Source organism: Cydia strobilella, chromosome 11 (assembly GCF_947568885.1).
Source record: "Cydia strobilella chromosome 11, ilCydStro3.1, whole genome shotgun sequence".
Taxonomy (NCBI): Eukaryota; Metazoa; Arthropoda; class Insecta; order Lepidoptera; family Tortricidae; genus Cydia; species Cydia strobilella.
Genome location: NC_086051.1, coordinates 17,808,531 through 17,828,626, shown reverse-complemented (window position 1 = coordinate 17,828,626; position 20,096 = coordinate 17,808,531). Strand labels below are relative to the sequence as shown.

At 38.6% G+C, this 20,096-nt stretch overlaps 2 protein-coding genes across 2 annotated transcripts; both read right to left on the bottom strand.

The window, feature by feature from the left end:
- Nucleotides 1–2,069: 2,069 nt before the first annotated feature.
- Nucleotides 2,070–10,502, bottom strand: LOC134745661 (uncharacterized). The gene is made up of 10 exons (XM_063679783.1): nt 10,380–10,502; nt 9,664–9,810; nt 8,424–8,667; nt 7,522–7,647; nt 6,788–6,927; nt 5,930–6,089; nt 4,706–4,799; nt 3,196–3,357; nt 2,768–2,853; nt 2,070–2,344 (listed from the first exon to the last, which is right to left on the bottom strand). The coding sequence occupies exons 1-10, from the start codon at nt 10,450–10,452 to the stop codon at nt 2,254–2,256; spliced, it is 1,323 nt and encodes a 440-aa protein (XP_063535853.1). The 5' UTR covers nt 10,453–10,502; the 3' UTR covers nt 2,070–2,253.
- A 2,650-nt stretch (nt 10,503–13,152) lies between these two features.
- Nucleotides 13,153–16,608, bottom strand: LOC134745294 (pancreatic lipase-related protein 2-like). Its single transcript, XM_063679287.1, has 3 exons — nt 16,434–16,608; nt 14,461–14,761; nt 13,153–13,842 (listed from the first exon to the last, which is right to left on the bottom strand). The coding sequence occupies exons 1-3, from the start codon at nt 16,531–16,533 to the stop codon at nt 13,161–13,163; spliced, it is 1,083 nt and encodes a 360-aa protein (XP_063535357.1). The 5' UTR covers nt 16,534–16,608; the 3' UTR covers nt 13,153–13,160.
- Between the last annotated feature and the right edge of the window lie 3,488 nt (nt 16,609–20,096).

Below are 20,096 nucleotides of genomic sequence, written 5' to 3'. Positions count from 1 at the left end.
AAGGACAAATTTAAATCGAATTTTAAACTTAAGTATTTGAAACCAGAGAGAAGGTTCCAATTAAAACTACAAACATGACCCTAGGACCTACGAGGCTTTAGTAGGTATCATATATATTCAATATTTATTAAGATCGGATAATATTTGTATGTATTTTATTGAACGTAAAAGAACAATTTGCGGTGCTTACAATATACTTACTTAAATAAAACAACTTGGTTCATGTACTTCCAGTTTTGCGATTTACTTTTTTTTTTATATCCAATATATGCATTAAATATTGGGATGAAAATGTAAACCTTAATGTCAATTGTTTACATTTTCATCGCAATATTGTTTTACATACAAAATAAAGCAAATTTTCATTGTAAAGTGTAGGTCATTATTATTCACAACGACGAGACTTAATCGCGTAAAATAAGTTTAAACGGAAACGTCGGATGTGAATTTAAAACTTATTTTACGCGATTAAGTCCCGTCGTTGTGAATAATAATGAGTAAAAATCGTGAAATTTTAAATCAGTGTAAAGTGTAGGTACTAATAAAAGAACACATTTTTAATATGCACAAAAATATAATTCCAAACGGGAAAATGAGATCCCATATAATTATTCCATGTACTGCCACGATTTTGTATATTTGTACTTTTCAGTATTATATTATATTTTCTGTGTTTATACATATACATTATTGGTGTTATATCTTACGATTTGATATTATATTTATTTTTAAATATAAAACACGTAAAGTTACTTACGTCCTGCCCGAATGTTTATTGTATGATCAAAATTAAATGTCCTTTGTATAGGACAATTGGTTACCAACTTATATATTTTTAATGAATTTATAGTGTTTTCCAGGTAATTTGATTTAAACAAAATACTTTTTTCTTTTTACGGGCTGGGACGACAGTAATATTTGTAGTATAATTTGTATGATTTCTCAACGCATAATTATAAATATGCTTATTTTTTTAGGTAGTCATATTGTTAGAGCTGTGTACGCTGAAGCGTTTTTTTTGTTAAAAAATATTGCACAGTGTGTGTAGCGTCGCGAATTAAGTGTGAAAAAGATATATTTGGATTCAATTAAATCAAACGCCGCCTGTTGCCGATTTATGGTTGTACCCACCTGACGAAGCCTACGATGCGGATTTGAATTTGTCAACCTTATTTTACTTAATTCTAATGTTGTTTTGTAAATTGATTGTATCTAAATATTAAATCAAAACAAAGAACTTCTTAAAAATACTGCATTAAATTGATATTGGCAGCATAACATAAGACGAAAATTCTTTAGCGTTAGCAGCTAAACCTAAAGCTAAAAAACAGAATACTGTTTTTTACACTTAAATTCGCGAGATTTAAATCGAATCGGGGCTTGCCTCTGCACAAGTACTTAAATAAGTCTGTGTAAAAAAATATTGTGAAAAATCCAAAAAAATATATGTAATACGAAAGTGAGAGTAAATCCACTGAATTATAATTACATCTGTTTTCATTTGATAACCTGAATTCCTTAGCGTCACTTTCACCATCCCACTAACCCGGGGTTAAGCGGTTGAACCGTTAACCCAGTGTCAAATTGTACTCCAGGTTTAACCGGTTAACCCCGGGTTAGTGAATGGTGCAAGTTAGAAGTCTATCTATGGTATAGCTTCGTAATTTCCTAAAAAGTAATAAAAAAAAAAACAATATAATAAATTAACTTTATTCAAAACTAGCTATGTTACAAGATATTTTTGAAGTATTTTTGGTATGATATCTTCGCTAATTATGTTTTTATAATTGTTTACTTTATGAAGGTCGTATTCAAAATTGGCACTTAAACAAAAATCTAGTTGTATTTTATACGTAATTTTCCCACATTCAGGGCTATTCTACTTTACTAACATTTTGTCCTTCAGACATAGAACGCACTGCGGTTTTTTTCTTGCGGTTTCAGTCTAATTTTTTGCCGTTTCAATATTTTAAGTGCGTCCGCTTATAAATCATGCCGTACGTTACATTTTTTGCGTTTGCAGAACCGCTTTTGAAAAAACTGCAGTGCGTTCTAAGCCTCACACAGGTAATTCTGCATTCTCTTTCCATACCTTATTTTTTACACGATTACCCGACACCACTACATTTCTAAACTTTAATAACATTACAAGCAATCTACATAACGCACACTACTAAATTATCTATCTCCATCACTATCGCTCTTGCTGTATGAGTGAGAGATGGGGATACACATAATTTCGATTTACGATGATCAGATGTGGTCGCAAGTATCGAGGTATCGTTGGAACACCACTTCAAATTGTTCGCATTTTGACGTCGGCTCGTGCTGATTTTGAGTCTTCCTGCAATTGTAATAGAATTCAAAATTAGCCAGCATAAAATATAGGTATGACACGAATTTAGACTTTGTACCTATATAAAAGAGAGAATATAAGAAGCAACAAATCTTTATCTTCTTTAACTTAACAATAACCGTATTGAAGAGCTTACGTAGATTACGTTATTCGTTTTACGTTCGTAAAGTGTGAACGTACGTACTATGTAGTACACTTTTCTAAGTAAAATGGTCATAATAAAATTGTATTCTGTCAGAAAAATATCTTGTAAGTACCTACTTTACTCTCGCTCTTCTATTAGCGTTTTCCGTAAGGTCGAGTTGAGTTAAACACGTAAAGCCCAATGTCCTTTATTTAGGACAGCAGTCCTGAGTATTTAAAATACAATATCTTATTATTAGGGCAGGGTTAAGAGAGAGACGCACTTACTTATTGTACTCCTCGCACTCTTCCATAGACACGTCACCGCTGGCGAGTCGAGAGCCCAGCCCGCTATGATAACTAATGTAACGTTGCTGAAAAAAAAAACAGTAAAGTTTTTAGGGTTCCGTACCCAAAGGGTAAAAATGGGACCCTATTACTAAGACTCCGCTGCCCGTCTGTCAACAGGCTGTATCTCATGAACCGTGATAGCTAGACAGTTAAAACTTTCACAGATGATGTATTTCTGTTGCCGCTATAACAACAAATACTAAAAAGTACGGAACCCTCGGTGCGCGAGTCTGACTCGCACTTGTCCGTTTTTTTTTCTACTGACAAAGTTGGTTTGCCAATGTATAGACTAGGCCTCAAGGAAAGCGGCAGTATTTTCTATTCATTAAACTACTTAGGACAATATTATATTATTATGCACCTACCTGGATATGTTTAGAGAAAACCTGCTCTCCAACGATACTGGCGGCGAGTCTCAGCGCTCTCGCTAGAGCATCTACGTATCTCATGTAGAGTGTCACGATGCCTCTTAGGTCGGTTGTGCGACGGTAGAGTTTCAGGTTGATGCCGCCAGGGGGCGCTGTGCCCTGGGAATTTAACAAAAATGCTTTAACCCCAGTCGAATATAGTTATTTGTGCAACAAGAGAGGAAAGTTGGTTTTCCTTGCGAGTGTTTATTTTGAGTCACGAGAAAGCGAAAGATTCTATAATTGAATCACGAGCGAAGCGAGTGATTCTAAGGTAGAATCTTGAGCGTAGCGAGGGACTCAAAAACACGAGATGTAAAATAACTTTGCTCTCGTGTTGCACACATAATTTTTCACCTCAGTAGTGAGAACATATTAAAGGTTAAAAATTGTATTTCGAATTACACAGAATAAACAGAATAAAAAAAAAAGTAATATAATACCATACGATACGATACCATACCATACCATACCATAAAAAAAAATTAATAAAAATATGAAGTGGCAGTTCATGGCCTTCACTAACTTAAAAAGCAACTTTGTTTCACTCCCTGGAGTGAGGAAAGTCGCACTTTCTTCACTCCCTGGAGTGGGGAAAGTCGCACTTTCCTCACTCCAGGGAGTGACGAAAGTAGGCTTGTTCGAGCTGCTGAGGTGAAAAGGGTATTTTGCTGATTAATAGAGTTGAGCAAAATCCGATTTTGCTGTGAGCGTGAGACAAAGTTAACTTGAAATTTAATTTAATGAATTGTACTGTACTGGTGTGTTTCATATTCCATTTCGGTTTCGAATGGATTTGGTCTCTGACTCGGACACAGACTCGGATCTAAACTCGGACCCGGATCCGGAACCGCAATCGAGCCTTAGGTTCCCGGATCTAAACTGGACCAGCACGCGTACACAGATTTGAATCTGGATCCGGAATTGAATTCGGTCCCCGATCACGATTCGAAATCGGTTCCGGATCCGATATCTACTGTCACTTTAGTAACATTAAGATCGTAGGTATTTACTTATTTGGAGCTGCGATTAAAGAAATTATAATTTAGCTTTGTCAGTTTCGCTTATATGATGTCGCGGGTTCAAACCCCGGCTCGTACCAATGAGGTTTTCGGAACTTATGTACGAAATATCAGTCGCTTTTCGGTGACGGAAAACATCGTGAGGAAACCGGACTTATCCCAATAAGGCCTAGTTTACCCTCTGGGTTGGAAGGTCAGATGGCAGTCGCTTTCATAAAAACTAGTGCCTACGCTTAAGTGTGTGTGTTAGTGGTTGACAAGCGGACTCCAGACTCCCATGAGCTAAGGCAAAATGCCGGGACAACGCGAGGAAGATGATGAGTTTCGCTTTCTTTTGAGTGCCAGTCTAGCGTAAGGCAAAGACAGTATGATTCTCTCTGTCTATGTTTGAAATGAGACAGCCCTGAGCGAAACTAGTCTTATGATACCTACAATTTATTTCTCACCTGGTCTACAATGGATTTCATCATCAAAGTCAGCTTTTTGCTGTTGTACGGATCAAAATAGTTCGTTAAGGTAACGCCGCCCAACACGTTGTATCTAAAAAGACCAAACACTATTAATCAACCTATATGTAGCCTATTTTTATACCTGAAAGGCTAAAATGATTGAGTTCGGGCATTTTGTATTAAAAATTAATTGGCAAAAAATTTAAGTTGATGACTGTTTTAATAAGCGGCGGTGGTATGATGTCCGGACGGCGAGCACGCCTTATAATACCTCTCCAGATTATAGCTCTTCAAGAAGAACAGACTGCTCGTCAAATCCCACATGTAGTTGTGCACTTTCTATATGATATGATGATGATACACATTAGCCATATACATGTGGTGTCCGGACGGCGAGCACACCTTATAATACCTCTCCAGATTATAGCTTTTCAAGAAGAACAGACATCTTGTCACATCCCACATGTAGTTGTGTACTTTCTATATGATATGATGGTGACACTTACACGTTAGCCATATACATATGGTGTCCGGGCGGCGAGCACACCTTATAATACCTCTCCAGATTATAGCTCTTCAAGAAGAACAGACTGCTCGTCACATCCCACATGTAGTTGTGCACTTTCTATATGATATGATGATGATACACATTAGCCATATACATGTGGTGTCCGGGCGGTGAGCACACCTTATAATACCTCTCCAGATTATAGCTCTTCAAGAAGAACGGACTGCTCGTCACATCCCACATGTAGTTGTGCACTTTCTATATGATATGATGATGATACACATTAGCCATATACATGTGGTGTCCGGGCGGTGAGCACACCTTATAATACCTCTCCAGATTAATAGCTCTTCAAGAAGAACAGACTGCTCGTCACATCCCACATGTAGTTGTGCACTTTCTATATGATATGATGATGATACACATTAGCCATATACATGTGGTGTCCGGGCGGTGAGCACACCTTATAATACCTCTCCAGATTATAGCTCTTGAAGAAGAACAGACGGCTTGTTACATCCCACACGTTAGTTGTGCACTTTCTATATGTTATGATTATGATACTTACACGTTAGCCATATACATGTGGTGTCCGGGCGGTGAGCACACCTTATAATACCTCTCCAGATTATAGCTCTTCAAGAAGAACAGACATCTTGTCACATCCCACATGTAGTTGTGCACTTTCTATATGATATGATTATGATACTTACACGTTAGCCATATACATGTGGTGTCCGGGCGGCGAGCACACCTTATAATACTTCTCCAGATTATAGTTCTTCAAGAAGAACAGACAGCTTGTGACATCCCACATGTAGTTGTGCACTTTCTCATCTCGCATTTGCTTTTTGTCCCTCTCGTTTGTCATAGCTGTAAAAAAGATACGTTGAGAAATATGTGTAATTGTGAATATGTGTCTGCATAGAAATTTGTTTGCAGGTAGGTCAACTATCTTACTACTTACACAGATAAGTGACCCCCCTGCATAGAAATTTGTTTGAGGGTGGGTCAACTATCTCTGCAGCTGACTACATAGGTAATGATATTGATTACAGTGATACACTACTTTCTTCCGTCCAGCTGTGCGTCCAGCCCTCCTTGGATATAAAAATGCCTACAAAAAATGTCGAACGTCTAAGGGATTTGAACAGCGTGCATTAAGGCCACATATACCTATGTATATGCTTGCATTTGTTAAATATGGACGCCGCCGCGCCGCACGACTTGCTCGAGCGGCCACTCAGTTTAAGTCATTTTGCATACAGGCTGAAGAGCTTCAAAGGTACAAAATCACTCAAAGGTCTATGGAGTTCCATTGACATATGGCAAGAGTAACGAGGTCTTCAGCTTAGCTCAGTGTTACAGTTTGAAGGTTTGAACAAGAGATTCGAAGAAGTCAATAGACTGGATGCTTGCTCCCCACGCCCCCGCACAAAACACCCAACCTTACCGCGGACCTTCCTACTGTTTTCTCAGGCCCCGAATGTAAGGACTTCCTACGCGAAGTAGGTATACTACGAGTATATGCCTTGAATTGATTATACTTATAAGTAGACAAAAATACATACTTTCACTACAATACGGCATAATCAGCAACTGACATTTATAATTCAGCCTATCCTTATAATCCGCCGTCATCTTAAGCAGCTTCGCGAACAGCTTGATTTCCCTTGTCACATCGCTTTGGAAGATGGCGTCGTAACCTTCCCTGGAAGTTCGGTTAACATATGACAAAAAACCAAGCATCACCCTAAAAATCCTAAAAATTTTTTTAGGCGAACAACCTCCTGAGACCCCTCGATCCCCTCGTACAAACAACTGCTTCTGGGTCTCAGGAGGTATTTAAGTACCTACCTACATAGTGGACGGCCATTTCTCCAAACCCCAAAAACTTCGCCTTTTGCCAAAAAAAATTGGTGGGCCTCTAGGTGTAGCTACAGCCTCCTTTCCTCTGCTCAACTGAAAAGTTTAGCTAGCTTCTACATTGACAGTTGACACTTGCCAACTCCCCCGCAATCCTGACAAAGGACCAAAAATCCTGACATGCCAGGGGAAATCCTGACGTATGGTTATCGAATAATAAGTTTATAAATGGGTTTTTATCTATGTATGGAATGAGCGCTCTAAGCTTAAGCCCCCTCCACACTCGTGTGCGAATCGCGGTGCGAAGCAGCGAACGTGAGTGTGGAGTCGATTTCGCAGATCTGCGATGCCCGCTCCACACTCGCGTTCGCGGCTTCGCGCCGCGATTCACGCACGAGTGTGGAGCGGGCTTTACTTATTTCTCTACAGTATGGCCTACCTGGAAGGCCAGACGAGGAAGTTCTCTGCGTTGAGTCGTTGCGACATCTCAAGACAGCGCTTTATTTGAGAGGCGGCGTGGATTAACGTGGAAGCGTCTGGGCTGGTTAATGCCCCGGATGTGTATCTGTGGAAAATACTTACCATAAGTATATAAAAGCATGCACCCGGAAAGGTGGGCTAAAATGGTTACTTAGTGGGACTCACAGGGGACTATAGACGGTGCAGGCCGGGGTTCAGGCAGATCAAAAAGGAGATGGCGGGACGACTTGGACGCATTCTACCCCAAATGGTGGGAAAATGCCGATGACAAAAAAAAATATATATGAAAGACAAGCAGACCGCTTGAAAATACAGTTTATAAGATTTTCGAGTTACAGAACTCCAATAGGCCACAGAATAAATAATAGTAGTAGTAGTAATAATAGTGTAGTTGTGGAGAAGGTTCACTCTCTAACAAAACGCTTCTACTACGCGCAAGGTGGCGCAAGCGCGAGCACGCGTCCGTTCCACAGCGGTGCGCGGCAATTACTATGGCTAGACACCAAAAGGGTGGGGCCGCATGTACTTGTAGCGACGCGACGAAATCGCGGAGTGAGTCACGCCTGATTAGGTACAGTTTTTCCGCAATGAGCCTCCTCTTTACTGAAAACTGTTTAAAACTGTAGCTACGTAATTTTATTCCATATTGTTTTTAGATATAAAGGTTGAGCTTAAAATCCGTTGGTTTGTCCAGGGACAAATACTGAATGAAAATGAAATCAAACGAACATTGCGAAATTACATGAGTTCCTTATCGACTACTCTTTGGCCTTCAAAATACGTCTACGTACAAACTAAAGCCTATTCCGATTCCGAGCTTGAATACTGGGTAACTCGGAGACAAGTAATTGACAGACTTACCTCGCATTAGTATGCAAATCCGGCGCCAACCACAGCAGCCGAACATGGTACTTCGCAGCCATCTCATTCACAAACTCGACCATGTCGTCCCACTGGGCCCGATCCTCCCACTCCACCAGATCCGAGTCCAGCCCCGTCCAGTACTTCAGGCCCAGCTTGGATAACAGCTCAAATAGGGCTTTGACACAGCGCTTGCGGTTCTCAAGGGTGTTGGTGTCGTCCCAAGTACGGGTCTTGTCGTTACCTAAGAGAGAAAAAAAGTTCAAAAACTACTGAAAAATCACTCTAAAAACTGAAAGTGAATACCTAAGTATGAAACAGTAATATATTTTTCAACACACCAGCTGGTAAAGGCTCTCTTGACTGTTCAAAAACTGATAAGAAAGTTGCATTTTATTCACATGTGAGGCAAAGTAATCTAATGCAAATTTGAGTTGTTTCCTTATGTTTGCTGGTAGAATTGACTGTTAAATGATGATTTTGAATGATGTTTGCTTTGATTTTGTTGATATTTTACAGATAGTATTTTTCTTGTTGGTTTGGTGAAAATTTTTGTGTTTCACTCGGCTCGATGGCAAAATTTGTTTAACCCTCGTGCCTTGAAACTCTCGCACTGCTCAAGATTCCATTTTTCGAATTCGAATTTTTCATTTAAATTTTGGAGCCTTTCGCTTACTCGGGTATCAATATTAGCACGAGAGTTTAAACAACAACTTTGCCCCCTTGTTAAACAAATAACTATTAATGTAAAATTATCATGTAGAAAATATTACTTACGCGACATATTTGGTCGTGGTCAATTGGTCATATTGTATTGTATTGTATTCATTTAATTCAAGCAACATGGCTCATAAAAGCCACACCCCATTCACTCACTCACTCATATGCCACTTTCTCTTCCCTTAGTGTATTGTGTTGACGAGGTATACGTGGCATACCTACGTCGAAGGCGCCCGTGTTAAGGGGCCCACTAACTATCAGTCCGCCGGACGATATCGGCCTGTCAGTTGTTCGGAACTGTCAATTTTTGTTCTAACTGACCGGCCGATATCGTCCGGCGGACTGATAGTCAGTGGGCCCCTTTAGGAGCGCGCGCAGCGCGTCCCGTACGTCGGGCTTTGCCCGATGTTATTTAGTATCAGAGCACCAAAGGTGCCCGGTTCAGGAGCGCGCGCGGCATGCCCCCAACCGCGCCCTTATAAAAAAAGCTTCAACATCAATGGCGCATAATCCACATTACCGTTCATCCTGAACTCGGTGAGCGAGATGCTGCACTTGAGCCAGTCCTCCATCGCTCGCGCGTGGACCCGCTCGCTGCCGCTGTAGTACCGATATACGCTCGTGTCTGTGGTCGCCGCCATGTTGTTATACTCTATCTTCTCTATCCCTAAAAAAAAAACAATTATCTATAGGACAGAGATATGGAGGCTAAGACAAAACTGTGATTTCATAAGACGCCGATTTACTGTTAGTACGCGCGACACGAACACGAACATTTTACAACTCGAGGGTTAGCGGTGAACGGCTCTAACTGAATAAGTATGTGTGCCTGCGAAATTAGCATGGCATGAAGTTGGAGCGATGGCCTGCTCAAGCCCCATGTTTTATTATGGTGAATTATCCCGTTATGAAATGAAATGAAATGAAATGAAATAAATGAAATGAAATATATTTATTAATAACAATTGTTACATATCGAGGTACCCCAATGTTACCAGTACCCCACTAATGTTTGGCACCTTTAACCTTAGGGCAGCAGTGGTGACTCATACTAACATAGGTTCCTTTCGCTGGATACGACATTACGTTTAGTGTCTTTTACTTGGTCTATGTTAGTTCTTTTTGGTTTCCCCGTTTTCCTCTTTTCTTTCCACTTTCCCTTCTACCTATAATGGTCTTCTTATAATCGTCATATCGTAAAAGGTGGCCCAACTTTCCTGTTCTAAATAGGGTTACCTTGGAAAAAGTCCACATCCTTAATTTCCCTGACTTTCTGCCTCTTGACACCGGGCTGCGAGTAGCCTGACATTTCTTATGGCTAGACAACACGAACAAGCTAGCACAGGCAAACGTAGCGACCTGCAACCGTTGACATAATAAGTTTCAGACAAAAATACCTTTTTCATTTCTCATGTTCTGAAAGAGGGTCATTGTTGTTCTAAAAGGTGTGCAGGAAGTGATACGTTTCTGCACTAGAGCTTTATTATATTTTGTATTTTCTTTGTATTTGTTATACAATATCCATTCTGATATTTAACTCCCCATTCCATAAATAACGATACTTTTACCTAAATGGTTAATGGAAGTACCTTTAAGAAATACTATAAAAAATTATACTTAGTCATAATATTGTCTTCGGTTACCGCGATAGTTACTCATGAAATAAAACTATGAAAACGGATTATATCGCGTATATTGAATTTATAATACATCCCGACGTTTCGAACCCTTTACAGCGTTCGTGGTCAACGGGTGACGGGGGGGTATACTTAGTCATCTTTAAAGAAAGACGCATGTACTTTCCTCGTATTCGAAATGAAAAGTAGGTAGAGTGTTTAACTCGGGTTAAAGGCATCATTTCAGCCTTGGACTATTGGCGCTCTCGCTGCGTTCGAGCGCCAAACTACCTCGGCAGGAATGGGTGCCTTTCATCCCTTGGTTAACAATCTACTCTACTAATCTTCTTACACCCTCCTCCCCCCCTACAAATCACATGAGCTTAATAAGAAGGATTTAATAGTAGTCACCGAAGAGTTCCACGATCCATCATCAGATCAGCTCGAAGGTACCAAATTTATTTATTTTATAATTTTTTTATGAATATGGAAACTTCTGTTTAAATTTAAGTTCAAAATTAAATTTTGAATAGGTATGTAGGTACAATATTTCATATGTTATTTAAACAGGGACTTTACATTCGAAAAAAAAACGTATACCTGTTCCTTCGCCAGTTCGCTCCGCCTCTGAAGTCTGAACCAACACGGACAGACATACAGACAGACGGGCGTTATATATAACATCTCATGAATGGGCGCAGCCAGCCGGAATGGTGTCGAGCTTTGTTTCAAGAAACTGGATGCAGAAAGCCTTGACAGAGTGAAAAGGGTAGGTTATCTGGATTATTATTAGACTTCGCTGGCCCAATATTACAGTTCGGGCGATTTTCCGCAACTCGACGACTGGCGCCTATTTTGCGTGACATGGGGGGGTGGGCTAGTCCTGCCAGCCCAGCTCCTCGAGGAATTCTATCAGACCTTTGATGTTGAGTAGGACCTCGGGGAGGTCTCTCGGGGATCCGAGATGTTTTGCCCTGTATGTGGTCACTCCGCTGCATTCCAGCACCACGTGAGAGGCTGTTTCTTCTGTCTTCATGCATCCTCTGCATAGGGGACTTGTTTAACTTGTTTACAGGGTTCTATGTTTTACTTTTATCGAACTGAAATTTGAACTTTATCATAGTGATATTAAGTCGAATTTCAACTATCTTGAAAATGTAACATAGAAACCTGTAATATTGGGGCAGCGACTTGCTAAAGTAGACAGTGATCCCATGAATATCATGGCTGTGTAGGCCCTGTAGACAATCCAGACATGACAGCTATCATGTGGGTCTGGGTTATTTTGTTACTGTTATAATTTGACATTGAAGTACCTACGGCAACTAGCAAAATTAGCTTAGCTGAAACACAATTTGTGCCATTTTCAACCAAAAGAGTACTTATTTTGTCGCTTGTCAGTAAGGCGCTATTTCCATATAACTTCAATTAGAAATCGACAAGCGACAATGTGGTACCTTTTGGATGAAAACGTCACATTTTCTTCACTACACCAACGCGAGAAACTGTAATTGTAAAGCATTATTACTAATCAAAGCCATTTAACTACATTAATACTCTTGTGGATAAAATACAACTTTCTCATCAGTTTTAAAAAAATAAAGGGAGCCTTTATTAGCTGGTGTGATATGTAGTAATTTTTATTTTATTTGAATGCACCTACGCATCCGGGACACTGCCCAAAGCCCAAAATATCATACTTTTATTTTTACCACATTTTTACTATGATTCTGTCATATGATAGTATTTTTAAGGGGCCCACTGATTACCAGTCCGCCGGACAATATCGGCCCGTCAGTTGTTCGGAACTCTAAAATTTTTGTTGACAGGCCGATATCGTCCGGTGGACTGATAATCAGTGGAATAAAGGTGTTTTGTAGGTCAAACTCGGTGGGACTCGCTCAGTGAGTTAAAATACTAAAAATACAACGTATGTATAATTACACTTTTATTCATGTAGGTATTATGAAATAATTTCAATTTCAAATACATAAAGGAAAGGCACTAGGGTGGTCCTTATTTCGTCGAAGTTATTTTTTTCTACGGGGCACCCGCTTAATGTAATATCTACCACAAAAAAACAATGATTTTTTTCTCAATGATATCTTTTTTCTTTTTAAATACATTTTAGGGTTCGCTTCCGTAGAAAAATATAACTTCGACGAAATAAGGACCACCCTAAAAGGCACCAAGGTTGAAACACTTAAGAGAAAACTTTTAGAATTTTTTGCATTGTCAGTCCATACAAAAAGTTAGTGTAAAGGCGGAAAAACTTTCTTTTCCCGAAAAGGACATAGGATAGTTGTTACTAAGAAAATCATTCCTTATTTTTTTTTAAAGAGGATATGAAATTACTATGGAAGTATGAATCTTACGCTGAAGAAGCTGTAGGTAAATAAATCTATTTCACCCACAACGTTTCAGCAGTGTTTAGGGAAGTCAATTGCGATATAATTGTTTCCCCACTCCTTCTCAACCCACGCTTCCCCAAACCATAAGGATACCTATTAAAAGTCGTCACAAAATAAATTCCCGGTCTGCTCTTATCCGTAAACAAATCCATCGTATTCGTTACCATTGGCTTTCTATCATAGCAGTTAGCCTCTCTAGCTTGCTGTATAGAATCGCATTGCATGCCGATGAATATTCCAGGGTTTAATAAGGCTGAAAGCCAGAGGAAATATGATCTGACATGACTGCACGTTACATCGCATGGAAGCCACCAGATATCCCCAGGTTGGTACTCTCCACCGTTGACGTAGAACATTACGTGTCCGACTGGAGTTGCTATACCATAGCCATCGATGTTCGTAGCTAGGACTCGCACGAAGTCAGCATCGGAGGGGTCTAATCTTTGGTCTGGACCAAGGTGTCTGTAACAAGGGCCGCTTGGGTCAAGGCCTGTGAGCGAGGAGATGTTTTTCCCGGTGAGCTGACGGTAGTTCTTGGCTATGAAGCTCATGGTCTGTCCGCCCAGGCTTAAGCCGACCAGCTCCAGGCTGCTCGGTTTCATACCGAGTGTTGTCAGGTTTGCTAGCATTTCGGCGACGTGCTTCCCCACTGGCCTGGTGAGACGAACCGCTCTGGAATAAAAACTTTTTGTGAAGTAACTTAATTATCGGGTCTAACGCGATTAAATTTCATTATTTTACTTTTTTTCCGACGTTTCAACTAGGTTGCACTAGCTGTGGTCACGGAAGACTGACGTCCCAGCAAAATGTCAATTGAGATATTGGTAAACAACACTAAAATACCCCAGAAAAAAGGTAAAATAATGAAATTTAATCGCGTTAGACCCGGTAATGACATTAATTATGTGTACAAAACGCGAGAGTTTAATGTGTTTTAAAAATACTTAAATTAGGGCGATCTGTTGAGTTAAAACTCTGCAAACTTAAATTGGTCTTTGTGATTCAGACACCTAATTGGGAACATTAATCGCGTGCAATACCTACACTTATAAACAATTTACCCTTTCACCGCATATTAGTAATGTAATATTATAAATTCAAGAGTAACTCTGATGTCTGTCTGTTACCTCTTTACGCTTAAACTGCTCAACCGAATTATATGAAAGTAGTATTATGGAGATAGGTAATCCTACTTTGTGTCCCGGTCCCGGGGAAGGTCAGGGCAGTTTTTATTACTAAAATCAGTACGCAGACGAAGTCGCGGGCAGAAGCTAGTAAATAATAACTTACACAGGAAAATTCCTTGCAGTAAACTCCAAATAATCCAAAAGCAGAACATTATACCCCAACTCCTTATACACCTGGCCCAAAGTCCTTCCAACAGGCAGTCCGGTTCCGTCAAGGTATCCACCGACGTAAAGGAAAGTTTTCTTCCCAAAGTCTATCTCGGGATGTTTGGCTAAATTCTGCATCTGGTAGTAGTTGTATGAAGTCCACTTGGCTTGGAGTACGTTGCCGGGGCCCAGGACTGACAGGTACAGCTTTTCTAAAGACTTGGGCTTGATGGCTGCTGGTTTCCAGGAACCTGGACCTGAAAGCATAAGAAACAAACTACATGTACATGATGTTTTTACAAGCTTTTTATTAACTTGCAATGTACCTGTGTAAGTAAGTATGTATGTAATCTTGCAAGTTTTGATATGACCCACTTCCCGGTTTCCGATGAAGCTGAAAATTTGCATACATATGTAAGTCGGGTGACAATGCAATATTATGGTGGTATCGAGCTGATTTGTTGAAGGAGATAGGAACTGTGTGATAAAACAACGCAAGCTATATTAGTTGCCTGTGGAAAGAAAAGTACAGTCAGCGATAAAAGCTTGTACCAAAAACGTTATTTTTGCCAAGAACTTATTTTATTAGTAACAAAGTAGTTAAGCAAACCTTGATAAAGTAACTAACAATGTAATGAAATATGGTATGAAGTTATGTACATTCTGATTGCGAGTACAGCAGCATTATTGAATCAAAAGATATGGCGCGCCGCGTGAAACGTGCGACGGAAGATATGGTCGCTTTACCTTTTATCTCAATGAGGGCTATCGCGTATGAATTCGCCGCTAGGGGCGCTAGTGTAGATGGTGGTCTTTTCCATAGTTCGAAATGTCAAATGTCATTTGTCACTTCAATGACTGACAGCTGTTCTTTAGTCTTTTGGACCACCATCAACAGAGGCGCCAACTGGTGAGCAAAAAAACGATAGCCCTCATTATTCTGAAAATACCTATACTTCCTGTTTAAAAATTTGCTCGTCAGAATCCTCGGCTATATCACAAGCTATTTAATACTAAAATTATACTGCTATGCAGGGTAACGATATATTAAGAGGAATTTTAAATGATTATTTTTATATTTTTTTTTAAGTACAGTATTTTAGGAATGGCACCTTCAGTAGCTTGAAATAAATGTTTTTTTATATAACTGAAAATAAATTTTTTTTACATGTTTTCGTGATTTTCTTCTATCGAGGAAACTATTGGCTATGTGCAAAGTTGGTGGTGGGGAAATACAAGCGACGCCAGCGCAATGCATGGTGAAAATATGAACTTTTGTGGGATGACATCTTCCAACGGCTTAAGCTCTGTGCTATCAACATCGCTGCTAGCTTGGTTTGGTCTTACTAGTATTTTTTTCATGATTAAGATTAGGTGATTTATTTCATGAAAGACAATTACATTATAAGTTTGCATTAATGTCAAAAATATTAGAATTTCTATCATTCTATTTCATTTCATCTCATTTTCATTTCATTTCATGATCGTCAAAATAAAAATGAAAATAACAACAATACTAATGAAATAAAATTATAGCTCCAACAAGGATTGTAAACACAATTAGAATAAGATTAAGTAAGAGTGACGTCATGACGTTAGCCCTTGATTAAACTGTGTAAAAGTTAAATATGTAAATAAACTACAATTTTTAATTGCGTTAGCCCCCTCTTAATAGAAGGTTTTCTAATAACGGAAGGCTTATAAATATTGTTATTACATTTGCTTGTAAATATTTAATTTTTATGTTTAGTTAATAGTCAGATAATCAGAATATAATGTAATTTTTTTTTTGAAGAAACTAGATAGGTATTGTTTATAAAAACTCGAATTTTGTCTATTAGTACTATTAGTTTTCGCTTAACATTCATAGTGATTAAGGTCCTCGGTTTCTATCAGTTTAAATGTTAAATACTTGTGTAAAATACTTACAATCGGAAATAAATCCTTCAGGATATCCTTCTCCGGTTTTAGAATATTCCACCGCTCGCACAATAACAAATAAAAACAAACAAAACAACACTTTCACCATTTTAACAACTGTCGTATGCTCTGGGTTCTACCTTCTGGTTATTTTATAGTTTTTAAACCTGATGATTTTTTTCTAAAATCAATCTAATATACATCGATTTCTGGCGAAATGCATTTATAAATAATTTCAATTGCTATTTTTTTATGAGATAATTGTTTTGGACTGAGCGGTCGCTATTAAAATACTCAACTAGCTCTTATCTGAGATGCTGTGCCATTTATGTAAAGTACTTAGTCCTATATATTGACTCTTACACATCGTTCTATGTCAAAAGGGCATATGTACAGAACAGTGTAATATCATAAGGTCGTATTTGAAACAAACTTAAGACTTTTCTCCGCAGTGTCGCTTTCATCTTTTGCACCATTGCGGTTTCCCTGTAAGTAAAGTAAAAAATATTTTATGTATTGGTTTTAAGTAACAAAGTTGTTGACAATGAGTAAAAAAGCTGGGACGGTAACATCTAGCTGTATATTTGCATACTCCAGGCTATAAATTCTAAAAATAAAAAAGGGTCAAATATTGAGACGTATTCTGTGCTTATCATTTTATAGTAGCTAGTGTACCTTTTATATTCTTATTTTGAAAAGCATTACGAATATTCAAATTTCAAGATTGTTTAAAATCGTAAAAACCTGTAGTAAAAAGTAGAATGACCTAGTTAGTGACCTATAGTTAGTTAGTGTTAATACTAAAAATTCAACTTGATAATATGAAATTGAATTAAGCCTAATAGTCGGTGGCCTACGTAGATGGAAGGGTTCGAATATAATATTACCTACTCGTCATTTTAACGGGTCCACCTGACTATCAGCCCGTCGGACGATATCGGCCTGTCAGTTAGAACAAAAATTTAACAGTTCCAAACAACTGACAGGCCAATATCGTCCGGCGGACTGATAGTCAGTAGTCCCCTTTACAGACCGATATATAATTTATAATAGATGTGTAATTCTTAATAGCGATTTTACTATGACGAATATATCATAATTCTAGTACTATATACGACCTAAAACCCAACAAAACTACCGTTAGGTATATGCTTTGTGAGTTTGCGGTACAAGTATGCACCTTATCTAGCCGTACAGATATCAAAATTCGCTAAGATAAATGCAATTTAAATTTATCAAAATAAAAGTTCACATCAGAATGGAACGGGAGACCTTTTTATAGGCCTCTGGGCTGCGAGAGGTTAAAATTGTGTAGCTCAAGCGTAAGCCCACTTGTACCATTCCACTAACCCAGAGTTAACCGGTTAAACCTTGAGTTACCATAGTTACCAGTACAATTTGACACTGGGTTAATGATTTAACCGGTTAACCCCGGGTTTGCGGGAGCAAGTGGGCCTTAGGAAATATCTACCCTATTACCTTTTCTTAATACCAAAATCGGAAATTCCGACCGTTGGATTTATCTGAGCTTGAAGTTAAGCGACTCAATTTGAAATAATACGTTTTAGTACCGAATGGGCGTTGTAAAAAATATATATTTTAGCGCTGTTTGGTGATCCTGATCAGCAACATTACACAAGGGAGAAGGATGCGGCAAGGTTATGCAAACATGCTTGTTTGGTCACGGTATATTGAGAACACATCCGTTTCCGTTCCTCGTATGTTATATAAAAAAAATGTTTGAAAATGGTAAAATATTTAAAAATTTACCAATTGAGGAAACCAACAAGTAGGTCCCAAAATTTTAGTACTTTCGAAGTTACTTCAATGCACTATTTATAACGTTACAAGCAATGATTTATTATTATAACGTTATAACTCAAGATATGTTAAAGGCGTTCGAAAATTTAAGCGCTTACCTTATGACAGATTGTACAAGTTGCCTTTTAGTCGCACCTGGGGCCTGTTTATCAAAAGCTTGTAGCTTGTAATACAAGTGGAAGTCCCTTTCTAACAAAAGCTGTCAAAAAAGGACTTCCACTTGTATTACAAGCTACAAGCTTTTGATAAACGGGCCACTGGGGCCCGTTTCTCATAAGCTTGTAGCTTGTAATACAAGCGGATGTCACTTTTTAACAAAGGCTGTCAAAAAAGGACTTACACTTGTATTACAAGCTACAAGCTTTTGATAAACGGGTCTCTGGGGCCCGTTTCTCAAAAGCTTGTAACTTGTAATACAAGCGGATGTCGCTTTATGACAAGTTTTGTTAGAAAGGGAGGCGAGCGGGTCACAAGTCACAAGAAATGTGCACGTGATAACGAGCTCCCCCTCACCGAAAGACAAAGAGACAAGGGGACCGTTTATCAAAGGCTTGTAGCTTGTAATACAATTGGAAGTCCCTTTTAGACAGCATTTGTTAGAAAGGGACTTCCACTTGTATTACACGGTTCAAGCTTTTGATAAACGGGCCTTTGATCATGACATGTTTAACATCGAGTATGACAAAGATGAATGGAATTCGAAAATTATTCAAAAATAGCAGATTTCTGCGTAGGTATAGAAATAAATATGGAAGTATATTTTGTGCTCCTTATGTATGATTCTTTTAAGAGGTCGCGAAACTCATGATAGGTCCTGGTTTCAAGGCTTGGCCCGAAAACGGGCAATAAAACACCTGCGCGATGAGGGTCGCCTCGGTGCGGACCCTCAATCTACTTTTATTTGTCATAAATGTGGACGATTATGCCGTTCAAGGATCAGGTTATATAGCCACGGCCCACGAGCTACGCTGTCGCTAGATAATATAATTCATAGAAGCTGCTTAAGGCGGTTCCCTAAGCCAGAAGGCGAAAAATCTCATTATATGATTTTGTTTTTCTAAGAGGCGTTGATATTCGTAGACGTGGAAAAAATATATGTAGTTCTTGACTATATTATCTTTAACAACATAGCTTCCGATACACGAATTATGAAACTTTGCTCGATACAATTAATTCCCAAAGTAACCTCTAACTCTGACTTTTAATCCTACTTTACTCGGTTATTTATTATGTGATACTATAAACAAAAAAAGAATAAAAAACAATCTTAACATAAATAGTAATTTCATAGCTTTAGAATTTCGATATTGTAAGGTAACGTTTTTAAAATAAATAAAAACCGACAAAATTCGATCAAAATTGATACTTGGCGTGTATGTTCTTTCCCGTTCTTTCTTGCGAAATGTGACAAAGACAGCGGCAAACCGATGGAACGGCCTTAAATCATCTATAAAGATGCACAAGGCCTACTGATGATGATGTATAAGTAATAATTATACCCCTTATTGGGTAGGTAAAGTTTTTTGAAGATAGACAAATTATATTTTTATCCGATAGTATTCGTCATAGCGATCACGGAAATGCAGCTCTTTTATTTTTATTTCGTATTATTTATTAAATATATATTTTTAAGTGACCGAGATGACGTTTGTGAAATTTAACAGCAGATCGCACTAATGCCTATGCACGTGATTTAATTGATGAGATAGAAAAAAAAACGATGACAAATGTCAGTGTCAGTGTCACTTAGCCTTAGCTGTCATTGCCGAAAAAATAAAAATAACGGCCCAACCTTTCTGTTACCTTGCGTTTTGCGATTTACTGTTATCATTGAGATTTTTGACGACCTCA

Coding starts and splice junctions, on each gene's coding strand:
- LOC134745661 (XM_063679783.1), bottom strand. CDS start 10,452: ATGTCAGGCTACTCGCAGCCCGGTGTCAAGAGGCAGAAAGTCAGGGAA. Junction 9,811..10,379: donor GGATGTGGACTTTTTCCAAG/GTAACCCTATTT, acceptor TTTTTTTTTTAG/GGATAGAGAAGATAGAGTAT. Junction 6,928..7,521: donor TTCCTCGTCTGGCCTTCCAG/GTAGGCCATACT, acceptor CCGAACTTCCAG/GGAAGGTTACGACGCCATCT.
- LOC134745294 (XM_063679287.1), bottom strand. CDS start 16,533: ATGGTGAAAGTGTTGTTTTGTTTGTTTTTATTTGTTATTGTGCGAGCG. Junction 14,762..16,433: donor TGAAGGATTTATTTCCGATT/GTAAGTATTTTA, acceptor TTATGCTTTCAG/GTCCAGGTTCCTGGAAACCA. Junction 13,843..14,460: donor ACTGCAAGGAATTTTCCTGT/GTAAGTTATTAT, acceptor TTTTTATTCCAG/AGCGGTTCGTCTCACCAGGC.